General features: G+C 43.1%; 1 protein-coding gene across 1 annotated transcript in view; it reads right to left on the bottom strand.

Annotated features, from left to right (window-relative positions):
* Positions 1–13,729, bottom strand: part of LOC139229187 (A disintegrin and metalloproteinase with thrombospondin motifs 6-like) — a 175,725-nt gene that overhangs the window by 25,752 nt on the left and 136,244 nt on the right. The window contains exon 17 of the mRNA XM_070860839.1: positions 8,900–8,980. Coding sequence (XP_070716940.1) covers positions 8,900–8,980 — 81 coding nt within the window. The remainder of the gene's footprint in view (positions 1–8,899; positions 8,981–13,729) is intronic.

Here is a 13,729-nt window from a genome sequence, read left to right as displayed (position 1 = left end):
AGTGCAAGAAAGATAGTGCAGGGGTCCCCTGTGGTCATCCCCCTGCAAAACAGATACACTGCTTTGCGTACTGTTGGGGAGGATGACTCATCAGGGGAGGGCAGCAGCAGCCAAGTTCATGGCACCGTAGGTGGCTCTGCTGCAAAGGAGGGCAGGAAAAAGATTGAGAGCGCAATAGTGATAGGGGATTCGATGGTGAGGGGAATAGATAGGCGTTTCTGCGGACACAACCGAGACTCCAGGATGGTATGTCGCCTCCCTGGTGCAAGGGTCAAGGATGTCTCGGAGCGGGTGCAGAACATTCTGAAATGGGAGGGAGAACAGCCAGTTGTCGTGGTGCACATTGGTACCAACGACATAGGTAAAAAAAGGGATGAGGTCCTACGAAAAGAATTTAAGGAGCTAGGAGCTAAATTTAAAAAGTAGGACCTCAAAAGTAGTAATCTCGGGATTGCTACCAGTGCCACGTGCTAGTCAGAGTAGAAATCGCAGGATAGCGCAGATGAATACATGGCTTGAGCAGTGGTGCAGCAGGGAGGGATTCAAATTCTTGGGGCATTGGAACCGGTTCTGGGGGAGGTGGGACCAGTACAAACCGGACGGTCTGCACCTGGGCAGGACCGGAACCAATGTCCTAGGGGGAGTGTTTGCTAGTGCTGTTGGGGAGGAGTTAAACTAATATTGCAGGGGGATGGGAACCTATGCAGGGAGACAGAGGGAGACAAAAATGAGGCAAAAGCAAAAGACAGAAATGAGATGAGGAAAAGTGGAGGACAGAGAAACCCAAGGCAAAGAACAAAAAGGGCCACTGTACAGCAAAATTCTCGAAGGACAAAGGGTGTTAAAAAAGCAAGCCTGAAGGCTTTGTGTCTTAATGCAAGGAGTATCCGCAATAAGGTGGATGAATTAAGTGTGCAAATAGATGTTAACAAATATGATGTGATTGGGATTACGGAGACGTGGCTCCAGGATGATCAGGGCTGGGAACTCAACATCCAGGGGTATTCAACATTCAGGAAGGATAGAATAAAAGGAAAAGGAGGTGGGGTAGCATTGCTGGTTAAAGAGGAGATTAATGCAATAGTTAGGAAAGACATTAACTTGGATGATGTGGAATCTATATGGGTAGAACTGCAGAACACTAAAGGGCAAAAATCGTTAGTGGGAGTTGTGTACAGACCTCCAAACAGTAGTAGTGATGTTGGGGAGGGCATCAAACAGGAAATTAGGAGTGCATGCAATAAAGGTGCAGCAGTTATAATGGGTGACTTTAATATGCACATAGATTGGGCTAGCCAAACTGGAAGCAATACGGTGGAGGAGGATTTCCTGGTGTGCATAAGGGATGGTTTTCTAGACTAATTATGTCGAGGAACCAACTAGGGGGGAGGCCATCTTAGACTGGGTGTTGTGTAATGAGAGAGGATTAATTAGCAATCTCATTGTGCGAGGCCCCTTGGGGAAGAGTGACCATAATATGGTGGAATTCTGCATTAGGATGGAGAATAAAACAGTTAATTCAGAGACCATGGTCCAGAACTTAAAGAAGGGTAACTTTGAAGGTATGAGGCATGAATTGGCTAAGATAGATTGGCTAATGATACTTAAGGGGTTGACTGTGGATGGGCAATGGCAGACATTTAGAAACCGCATGGATGAATTACAACAATTGTACATTCCTGTCTGGCGTAAAAATAAAAAAGGGAAGGTGGCTCAACCGTGGCTAAGGAAATCAGGGATAGTATTAAAGCCAAGGAAATGGCATACAAATTGGCCAGAAATAGCAGCGAACCTGGGGACTGGGAGAAATTTAGAACTCAGCAGAGGAGGACAAAGGGTTTGATTAGGGCAGGGAAAATGGAGTACGAGAAGAAGCTTGCAGGGAACATTAAGACGGATTGCAAAAGTTTCTATAGATATGTAAAGAGAAAAAGGTTAGTAAAGACAAACGTAGGTCCCCTGCAGTCAGAATCAGGGGAAGTCATAACGGGGAACAAAGAAATGGCAGACCAATTGAACAAGTACTTTGGTTCAGTATTCACTAAGGAGGACACAAACAACCTTCCGGATATAAAAGTGGTCAGAGGGTCTAGTAAGGAGGAGGAACTGAGGGAAATCTTTATTAGTCGGGAAATTGTGTTGGGGAAATTGATGGGATTGAAGGCCGATAAATCCCCAGGGCCTGATGGACTGCATCCCAGAGTACTTAAGGAGGTGGCCTTGGAAATAGTGGATGCATTGACAGTCATTTTCCAACATTCCATTGACTCTGGATCAGTTCCTATCGAGTGGAGGGTAGCCAATGTAACCCCACTTTTTAAAAAAGGAGGGAGAGAGAAAGCAGGGAATTATAGACCGGTCAGCCTGACCTCAGTAGTGGGTAAAATGATGGAATCAATTATTAAGGATGTCATAGCAGCGCATTTGGAAAATGGTGACATGATAGGTCCAAGTCAGCATGGATTTGTGAAAGGGAGATCATGCTTGACAAATCTTCTGGAATTTTTTGAGGATGTTTCCAATAAAGTGGACAAAGGAGTACCAGTTGATGTGGTATATTTGGACTTTCAGAAGGCTTTCGACAAGGTCCCACACAGGAGATTAATGTGCAAAGTTAAAGCACATGGGATTGGGGGTAGTGTGCTGACGTGGATTGAGAACTGGTTGTCAGACAGGAAGCAAAGAGTAGGAGTAAATGGGTACTTTTCGGAATGGCAGGCAGTGACTAGTGCGGTACCGCAGCGTTCTGTGCTGGGGCCCCAGCTGTTTACATTGTATATTAATGATTTAGATGAGGGGATTAAATGTAGTATCTCCAAATTTGCGGATGACACTAAGTTGGGTGGCAGTGTGAGCTGCGAGGAGGATGCTATGAGGCTGCAGAGTGACTTGGATAGGTTAGGTGAGTGGGCAAATGTATGGCAGATGAAGTATAATGTGGATAAATGTGAGGTTATCCACTTTGGTGGTAAAAACAGAGAGACAGACTATTATCTGAATGGTGACAGATTAGGAAAAGGGAAGGTGCAACGAGACCTGGGTGTCATGGTACATCAGTCATTGAAGGTTGGCATGCAGGTACAGCAGGCGATTAAGAAAGCAAATGGCATGCTGGCCTTCATCGCGAGGGGATTTGAGTACAGGGGCAGGGAGGTGTTGCTACAGTTGTACATGGCCTTGGTGAGGCCACACCTGGAGTATTGTGTACAGTTTTGGTCTCCTAACTTGAGGAAGGACATTCTTGCTATTGAGGGAGTGCAGCGAAGATTCACCAGACTGATTCCCGGGATGGTGGGACTGACCTATCAAGAAAGACTGGATCAACTGGGCTTGTATTCACTGGAGTTCAGAAGAGTGAGAGGGGACCTCATAGAAACGTTTAAAATTCTGAAGGGTTTGGACAGGTTGGATGCAGGAAGAATGTTCCCAATGTTGGGGAAGTCCAGAACCAGGGGTCACAGTCTAAGGATAAGGGGTAAGCCATTTAGGACCGAGATAAGGAGAAACCTCTTCACCCAGAGAGTGGTGAACCTGTGGAATTCTCTACCACAGAAAGTAGTTGAGGCCAATTCACTAAATATATTCAAAAGGGAGTTAGATGAAGTCCTTACTACTCGGGGGATCAAGGGGTATGGCGTGAAAGCAGGAAGGGGGTACTGAAGTTTCATGTTCAGCCATGAACTCATTGAATGGCGGTGCAGGCTAGAAGGGCTGAATGGCCTGCTCCTGCACCTATTTTCTATGTTTCTATGTTTCTATCCTTCTTTCTCTTCTTGAACAGAGGTTATATTGTTATAACTGTGCTTTTTCTCCAGAATCAATTCCTTTCCTACAGTTATCTCCAACAATTGTTCCATATCGACCTACATTCTCACACCCACCATTATTTGTAAAAAAAAAGTGAATTTCTAAATATCTCTGCCACATCTTCATCATCCCCAGCTAGATATCACCCTTACTCTGAGCAGTCCCACTCTCGAATTAATTATTCTTATATTTTTAATATATGCATCTAAACGGCCTTGCTATTTCCTTTTTATATTATTGCTAGTCTTGTATTCCCCATTAGCCCTTCTAATCTCTCCTTTCACCTCCCCACAACACTTTCTACATTACTCATGATTTGAGTATTTAGTTCTTTGCAATCCATTTTCTGCCTTCTGTGAATATATCTATCCATCTTATCCTTGAAGATTTTCCAAACCTGACCTCTGCTAACTTTTCAGCCCAGTTAATTTGGGATAGATTTTTCTCTAGCTCACCAAATGTTCCCTTTTTCTAGTCCAGTGCACTTATCTTTGTCCCTACATTATCCTTTAATATTTTCACACTAAGTTGTAGTTAATATGTTGTAGTTGAAGTTGCATTTCATGTTGTACTTCATATTTCCCCAATTGTTCTACTTTCACATCAGTCATTTGTTTCAGTTGTTTCCCAGAATTAATCCAGTAATGCTTCTTGCCTTGTTGGACTAGAAACATACTGCTCTAGGAGGCAGCCTGAAAAGCATTCCCCATACCAAGAAAGTACAGCTTTGTTTTTTCTACTCTGTGCAATGATATACAATGAAAATCTGTAAATTAGGGACATCTAAGAGACTTGCATCAGCTGTCCTTTTTTGCAGGAGTCCTTCGTTTCAAAATGGTCATTGTGTGTACAGTATTGTAAAAATTGTCTAAACAATTTTGAACAACCAGCTGAGACTATAATCAGACCTAATCAGCTGCAACAATGCTACGGATTTAAGTTTGGAAGCAGAACTGATATGCCAAGTACGGGGGGGGGGGGGGGCGTCTCCTTATCGTACGGAGTCATGTTGCGTGTGCATCTTCTGGGTCCATGTGGGGTCAAGATTCGTGTGCATGTTCTGAGTTCGCGTGAAGTCGGGGCTTGTGCATCTTCTGGCGTGCATCGTCAACAAGGTTGCTTTCGGAAACAGGGACAATGGCTACAGGGGTGATTCAAATCCCGATACCGACATGGACAAAAGGGATCCAGTAACAATCCATCGGTTATCGCGATCTTCATACTCTTCCAGTATTTTGAATATTTTAAAGTGTGACATCAGGCTGTGTCCAGTGTTTTAAGTTGTAAAAGGGTTTGATGCATTGAGGGCCGTCTGTAGTTCGTAATTTGTGTGTGTCTGTGGTTTGGAGTGCCGCTTGTATATTTTACAAAGTATGTCATTTGGGTCTCTCGATAAGTATCCTTTTTTTGCAGGTGTCTGCATTTTGGGAGTATCCATTTATACAGGTTTCATTGTATAAACACTTTGTTTTGGATTTGTTTGGCTTGGCAATCTTTCCTTTTCCTGCCATCCCACTTCCTGATATTTTTCTTTTTTACTATCTTATCCTATTAAATGTGCAGCCCGATATCTTCATGGAAGGCACAGAGTTCACAATTTACATGAATGATTTAGACTTTGGAATCAAAAACACAATTTCTAAATTTGTGGATGACACCAAATTGGGAGCGATCGTCAATACTGAGGAGGACTGCAACAAATTAAAGGAGGACATTAATAAACTTGCAGAATGGGCAAATAATTGGAAAATTAACTTCAACAGATAAATGTGAGGTATCACATTATGGCAAGAAGAATAGGGAGGTCATTTATTACTTGGAGAGTGCAAGTCTAGGTGGGGTAGAGGAACAAAGGGATCTCGGAGTACAAATACACAAATCACAAAGTTGCGACACAGATTAGTAAGGCCATAAAAAGCAAACCAAGCACTAGGGTTTATTTCTAGAGGTAGAGAATTGAAAAGTAGGGAATTGATGCTAAACCTGTATCGAACCTTGGTTAGACCACACTTAGAGTGCTGCGTACAGTTCTGGTTATAAAAAGTATATAGAAGCACTGGAGAGGATGCAGAGAAGATTTACAAGGATGACACCAAAAATGCGAGGGTATATATATCAGGAAAGGATGAACAGGCTGGGTCTCTTTTCTCTTGAAAAAAGGCTGAAGGGTTACCTAATAAGAGTTCTATAAAATTATGAAATGTATTGATAGAGTGGATAGAGATTGTTTCCATTTGTGGGGAAGAGCATAACTAGAGGTCATCAATATGATAGTCACCAAGAAATCCAATAGGGAATTCAGAAGAAACTTCATTACCCAAAGAGTGGTGAGAATGTGGAACTCTCTACCACAGGGAGTGGTTGAAGTGACTAGTATAGATGCATTTAAGGAGAGGCTAGACAAGCATATGGGGGAGAAGGGAATAGAGGGTTATGCTGATAGATTTAGATGAGGAAAGGTGGGAGGAGGCTCGAGTGGAGCATAAACGCTGGCATGGACTGGTTGGGCCGAATGACCTGTTTCTGTGCCGTACATCCTATGTAATCATACGTAGTTGATCCCAGTAACAACTGATGAGGTCATTCACAAAGCGTTGGGAGTTTGTGGAAAGGAGTGAAAATGAAGCAAGTGAAATGCTTGAGAATCATCACAGCAGTTATGTTACTGGACTAGTAATCCAGAGGCCTGGACTAATCATTCGGAAAATCGAGTTCAAATTCCAACACAGGAGTGTGAGAATTTAAATTCAGTTAAAAATAAATCGGGAAATAGAAAGCTGGTATCAGTAACAGTGACCATGAAGTTGTTGAACTGTCATAAATTATGGGCATTGGTTTGATAATGCCTTCAGAAGTGGTCTAGTAAGAAACAGTTATATCAAACCGCTAGAAAGAAGGTAACCTACCACCGTCTTTTCAGGGCAACTAAGGACTGGCAATAAATGCTGACCTTGCTCAAGAATGAAAAACCCAACAGCAGCAACAATACTTCCAGCTTGTGTAGCAAGTAGGTCTGAGAGATGAGGTGTAGCAAGTCATGACTCACAGTACAGGTGCCTTGTTCTTCGGGTTCAAAGGAGAGAATATCTTCAAGAGTCGATGCTGTTAAGGAGGAAGAATAGACAGGGGAGAAACCCTGTTTCAGGCAGGCGCATCTCTGGCTTTTCTAGAAATGGGATTAATACTTGCTGTGAAGAGATTAGATGGTCCATATTTATGCATCTTCCTGCTAACTAGCATAATAAAAGATTGATAGATACTGAAAGGATCTGTACTGTTACAGATGGGCTTTTTTTTCTTCCGTGATTGTGCTGTTGTTAGTTCTGAGCTATCAATTCCCTTCCTTCTGATTAGTTCAATATTTCTACAAGTTCTGACAAATCTTTGTTCTGATTTCAATCATATTTCACAAAAATTATCAGAGTATTAGGAAAAAAGTCATCCCTCGTACAGCCACCATGATAGTTCACTTTCCTGACCTTAGCCACAGCCTCACCATGTTACTGCAGTCTTACTGCCCCGCTCTTTACTTCAGTACCTCCTTCTCTCTCATGGGAAATCAACCTCTCACTTTCTCAGGGCCTCAGCCTTGCCTACTTCTTATTCCACAGACCATGTATCATGAGCCTCGCCCTTCCCTCAAGCCTCTGCTTTTTAATGGACTTTGGCCCTTGCTTACCACTTGCCCTGCGCCTTGGCCCAAACTCTGCAGCCAGCAAAAGATATGTAGCTATTTCTGCCTACCCTGAACCTTAGCCAGTGAGCAATGCTGTGGCATATGTATATTCTAACTAAAGTGTATGTATCTACTAAACAAATCCCTGAAGTATATAAAACATATAAAGGATGTAAAATGATTCCATTTTCATTCCATAGGGACTGATCAAATGGAATGGTATGTTTTAACAGGTAGTATTCAATTTATAGTTAGATATATTTAAATAAATCCCAATTATTATGACTTGTCATTACTGTTTTCCATCTGGGAGTGAAAAAGAAACAAAATGGAAGTGTGCCAAATAATGAGAGGGGATGTAATTATAGCATGACAGGTTTACAAATGTGCAGATAGAAATTTATAATGGAAAAAGGTGACAGAAAGTGTGTATAGATGCAAGATTTTTAATATATGTAAATACACACATATCGAAGAAAAAAACCTCAGAAAAATGGGGTTGTTTTCTTGACCAGCCTTTGAGTAATGCCTATTACTCAGGTGCAAGGGTCTGGCAAAATGAGACAGTAACCCATTATGCCAAGAACATCTCTTGCCCTTTCACTTCAATTTCCTGTTCTTGTAGGCCAGACACAGGATTCCCAAGAAGTTGGTGATAGGCCTTGTGTCTGGACCCCTCTGGTGGAGGGACTGAAGGAACCGGGCAGCAAGGCAAAGAAGACCGGAAGATAGATATTCAGTTATTTTTTTCCGCAGCACCATGCTGACTTTAGGAGCCAGAAGCCGACTGATCACTGTTTTCCAACAGCAGCCAGAAGGCTTTGAAGCAGACAGCCAGGCCACAATTGCTCTTGTTTCTGCCCAGTTTCCTGGGGGTGTGACTAAGCTATCTTAATGTCCCAGCCCACTAAATTCAGGTGAGATCCACCTACCAGGCATATCAGACTTTGAGCATGCTGGACCTGTCCAGTGCCTGGGCAGCTGGGCGGGGGGCAGGGGGCAATAGAATTGGTCCCAACTTTCCACGCTTTGGTTCAAAGCACAATTATACAATATTCTCAACACCACTTTACCACATATTCTGTAATTTGCATAATTTGACATTTAGCTAATGTTTAATTTAAAAAAGACATGTTGTATAAACAGTTTAAATCATCGAAGAGCAGTTCAATACAAAACAAAATGGTTACAACAGATTAGGGTTTCTTTACTCATGAAAAAACATCTTTATTTTACTATTCATTGACTCCCTAAAGAACATTGTCTTGGTTATGCCTATGAGCCCGAGTTTTCTGCTTTTGTGCTCATCAGCCCCTAATTTTCCACCCATTAACGTGAACGGGCAGAGATTTGTGGGCTGTTGACTGCAGACACAGAAAACCCTGGCCATGATCTTTTAAAATGACCATAACTTACCAAGGTAATTCTGGGATACATTTAGTTCTTTAATTTCAATGTGTACGGACCCTTTAGGAATGTGGATAACTTCTACATAACCTGAAAGAAACATATTAACTTGATTACAACAATGATTTTGGACCGTTTTTAACAACAAAATAAATTATTCAACAGCTACCTTGTGTCATTTTGTTTGGAGAATAGTAATTAATGTAAACATGTTATATTAGCTTCATCTGTTTGAATTCAGATGTAGTTGTTCTATTTGTGACATCACAAGTGCACGTCTGATAATAACGCTCTTTTTAGTTTGAGTTCATTCTCATTAGTTCACATTAATACTGCCATTGTAATGTAAATGCAGTCAGATGCTCCATCAAGTTTCAGCTAAGTTGTGAAATCATGCATACCTGCTCGGTTACAGGCATACACCCACACCCACAGGAACACTCTGCAGCCTTCATCTAAAATGGTACACATTAAATTTTACAGAAAAGAAAGAAAAATATGGAAATAGATTTAAAAGGAAACACTTGAGTTATTAGAAAGTGAACACATCTTATTTGATTATAGAAGTTATAGCACAGAAATAAGTCATTGTGCGAGTTTTTGGTCCAAAATGTTCTTACATTCTGTCACTACCATCTCAACAAAGTTGCAGTATCAATTTAAGTGTCAGACAAAAGTAAAGGCTTTTTTTCACTCACATACTTCGTACATGTTCTTTCACACATTCCCTATGATTCCTCAAACTATGTGCATGCTCTCCACTTCTCCCTCCATCCCAGGTGGAATACAGACAGAAAGCACAGAGCTGAAACTTGTATTACCTTCTGTGCTGAAAGCATTTGTTTCCTGTTTTTGTAGACGAAGGCTACCCATAACTTTCATGAGAGAACTCTCACTGGTGGCGGACCACCTAACCTATGCTGCCTGAAACGACATGTGAAACAAGCTCTCCAAGTCATGGGGAGAGGTGCACAAGATGTCATTGAGAGAGCTTTGTGGCTTCATGCTAGCTCAACAAAATGATGGCTTGCTTTGACATTGTTTTCTTACTAGTCCTTCACACCTAATCAAGGACTAGCAAGTAGCCACATCTGCCCGTCTACTGCAATGCACCATAATGGCCTTGCCACTGCACACAGCCATTGGCTGCATCCCCTGTGCTAACACATGTTCCTTTTCTCTTTATGCATGGGTCTTCCAAGATGAGGATGCTATCACCAGAGAGGAGCAGGAAGCAGCTCCATCACATAACCAAACTGGCAAATACTCCATACCCTGCAAGCACCAGCAGAGAAACAGGTAGGAGGAATTAGGAGGGGGACAACTGGTGAAGCACTAAACACCATTGAGAAAGATCTAGTGAAGAAGGCAGCAGGACGAGCAGGAACAAGATGAAGGGAGGGTTAGGGGTAGATGGGTAGTTGCTATAGGACCCATGGATTCATACAATACCAGGGCTGCATTCATTAATCAGCAGAAAGCTTTCATGTAGTCCTTTAAAGAATCGTCAGACCTTCCTGCATGCAATGGTGGAGAACATGCAGTGGTACTGCTCCGATATCTGTGTCGGCACGTTAGAGCATTTCACAATCTGCAGAGCACCATGGCAACTCAAAGTGACTCATCATCTCCCCTCCACTCCCCCACAAGGTCAGAGGGCCCAAGCACAGATACAGTTTTACTTGCCAATAATGCTGCTATTGATACTTTGGACTCGAATTTAGCAGAGCCTTTGATTTCTGATTTACAGATTAGTTTAAGAGGACCTCGATGGAACACTTCATGCTCTTTAATGATGGGCAAGAGTCTAGCCCCAAAAAGATTCCTGTTCATTTGCAAATGTACCCAAATGCTGAGGCATGGCAGGAGGAGAGACAGATAAAACATCACCTCTCAGCGCGATGATCCATCCATTCCTTGCAGCTGACTCCCTCAGAGGACTGCAGAAGAGGCAAGTAGTGAACATAAGCAACTATCGAGTGTAGACATCAAGGTGGAGCAGGACTATCATGACCCAGGAAAAACAGGGAATTTGCCACAGGAAAAATCACAAAGTCTCCACTGAGGGGCAGCAGCATGACTCCACATGTACTCCTCCTGATGAGGCGGCACATAGAAGGAACATATAATTTAGTAGTGGGCACAGGCTACACGATTACCAAGAATAAGGACTAAAGGAGAAAATATTGTTGCAGTGACACACATATGGAGCGGGGAAATAGACTGGTTTCATCTTCTTTGGAACATTCCATAAACCTGTTGGTACAGTTGGATCATATGAATGTTGCTACTGGGTGCAAACATGTAGAGATGCTCGTGAAGGCAGGAGAGACTTAGTTCAGTAGTTTGGTATGGGGTAACTGTGTTACAGAGAGGATTATGAGCTGTTCATGTCAGAGCTCAAATGCTACTTTTAACACAGTCCTGTCAATCAATCCTTGATGCCTCAGTCTGCCGAGCTGTACATCAGCCTTGTTCAGTTCTTTTCTCCTCTTTTAGCTCTTCTTCCTGGATTTCCTTTGTTCATAGAAAAATTCTGACACAGAAGGAGGCAATTCGGCCCATCGTGTCCGTGCCGGTTGAATGGCAAAATGATGCAGCACATATAGCAAACACAGATGACCTTTGGCACTTTCTTGGGACTGTATACAGGCTCCACCTGATCTGTGCAGACAGTGGAAGTACTGCTTCATCATGGCATTCATGCGTTCCATCAGAATTCAGGTAGTGTATGAGCTGCACTGAACTTTCCCTCCACTTTGTTGTGGGGGTTCTTGACTGGGGTTAATAGCCAGTCTGTAGCTCTGGACTGCCAACGGCTAGCCATCAAGTTTGCCAGCTCCTTCAAATGGTGGTGGCACCACTCACAATGAAGATCTTGTGGCTGTTGCCTGAGTATTTTGCAGTCACTTACATTATTCTGCCCTGGTACTTTGAGATAATCAGACTGTTGATTGAATGTATCCTTTGAGATCCATATCTTCTGCAGGGTTGTTATTAGACACCCCGATGGCTACACAAGTGTCATCAATATGGTCCTGCCCTTCAGCTGCTACCTAGCAGAGATGCTGTTTCCTCTCGAGTTGCTGCCTCTAAATAAATACAAGTTGTCGTTGCTGCATATGACACACATGTTGCTCCTGACAAAAAAATAGCTACATTTCAGAGAGCAACGATCTTCTGTGAAACTATTAAAGCAAATGCACTGACAGTATATGAAAGTAATCCTCAGTGCTTATATGGTACATTTCCTCAAATGGGACACCTTCTTCTGCACATCCTTCCAAGTATAACCGACTATGATATTATTTGGCCTCCAGAATGACAGCTTCCCACATCTGCCGAACCCTCTCCTTCATCATGGTGTTCTTTCTGAGCTGTAGAAGGAATTTCTTGTTTTTTTTCCCCAGTGTCCGCAATGAGTTTCATGGCATCATCGGTGCACCGGTTTTCACAACAGCTGGATTGATCACTATTTACTGCACTCTATAAAGGGGTTTACTAGATGATTCAACACAATTATTGTGGGTTTTTACTGATTGGCTGTTCAGTTGTGTGCAACACATCCTATCTCGAAGAACGTGCACTAAGCAAACCTGTGCACTCTGAGTATATTAAAAACTTGCCATTAAAGTAGCACTTTGAGAAAAATGTATCAAAATGGTCGAGATTGTGTCATGTTGCAGGATTCGAGGATGAATTTCTAATGAAACAATCTGACCAGTGTTACACAGCCCACAGATATATTTTACCGCAGAGCAAATATATTCCATCAAATTATACATAGCCAAGCATGTGACGTGTTAATTTAAGCTTTAGTTACTCAGCTCATTTGGACCTACGCACATTAGTATATGAGAAGATGGAACTTAAGACTCACCTTAGTAAAACAGCAAACATGTGCCCTTCACTACGCTATTGGTTTGCTCCTTGTTCTATCTACTGTTTCGATTTCTGACCAGAGCACTCACTGGGGCTAAAATTGCCCCCTTCCTTAAGGCCTGTTACGGGGCGGTAAGTCCTTTCTGACCGGGGGCAGGCGGATGGTCCGACTGATGCAGAATTACCCCCAAGCCGGGAGCAACAGAAACGGGTTTCCGTCACGTCGCATGTTTCTTCTCCGCAGGCGCTACGACCCCTTTCTGCCCCGCGAGGGAAATTGCCCCGCGAGAGTGGAGCTGCCGCCAGTTGGTGCCCCTGACAGCTTTGCGCGATGGAAAGCTGCCAGTGGCTGGGTGGTGCGTCTGCCCTTAAAAGGAGAGAACGCATCGTCGCGGCCGCCATTTTATTTTAATTGTCGGCCAACTCTGCAGTTGGCCCGACAATGGTGGCCACGGGTTCGGCAAGGCCGCTAACAGGCAGGCCGGTACCTCCTCTTGGGTACTGGGAAGCTGACCCAGCTGAAACCCTCCCTGGTGGGCAAGTGTGTTCGATGTAGGCCTCGCAGCATCCCTCCCCTTTAAGTGAAGGAGAGGGATGTTGATACGTGCTCAGCGTGGCGCTGATGACACCGCCCACCTTCCGCCCAGCTCCCGACTCGCTTATGCCCCTCTGCCATTCAAATAATTGCCCAATGATTTATTCTCCGCCCCATCGATTCAGACGGTAATTCAGCACATCATTCAAATTATCCGCCCCGTTTTGCCCCACTATCTTTAAAGTGATGTTTTTTTCTTTTTGGAATTAATATCAGAATTCTTCAGATGTATTTTGCTGGCTCATTCACAGTCTGATTATGTTCATATAAAGATTTGCAAGTACACCTACAAGTTCATAGAAACATAGAAAATAGGTGCAGGAGTAGGCCATTTGGCCCTTCGAGCCTGCACCACCATTCAA

The sequence above is a fragment of the Pristiophorus japonicus genome, chromosome 18, assembly GCF_044704955.1.
Source record: "Pristiophorus japonicus isolate sPriJap1 chromosome 18, sPriJap1.hap1, whole genome shotgun sequence".
Lineage (NCBI taxonomy): Eukaryota > Metazoa > Chordata > Chondrichthyes > Pristiophoridae > Pristiophorus > Pristiophorus japonicus.
Note: the sequence above shows the minus strand (reverse complement) of the source record. Positions and strands in the feature narration are given on the sequence as shown.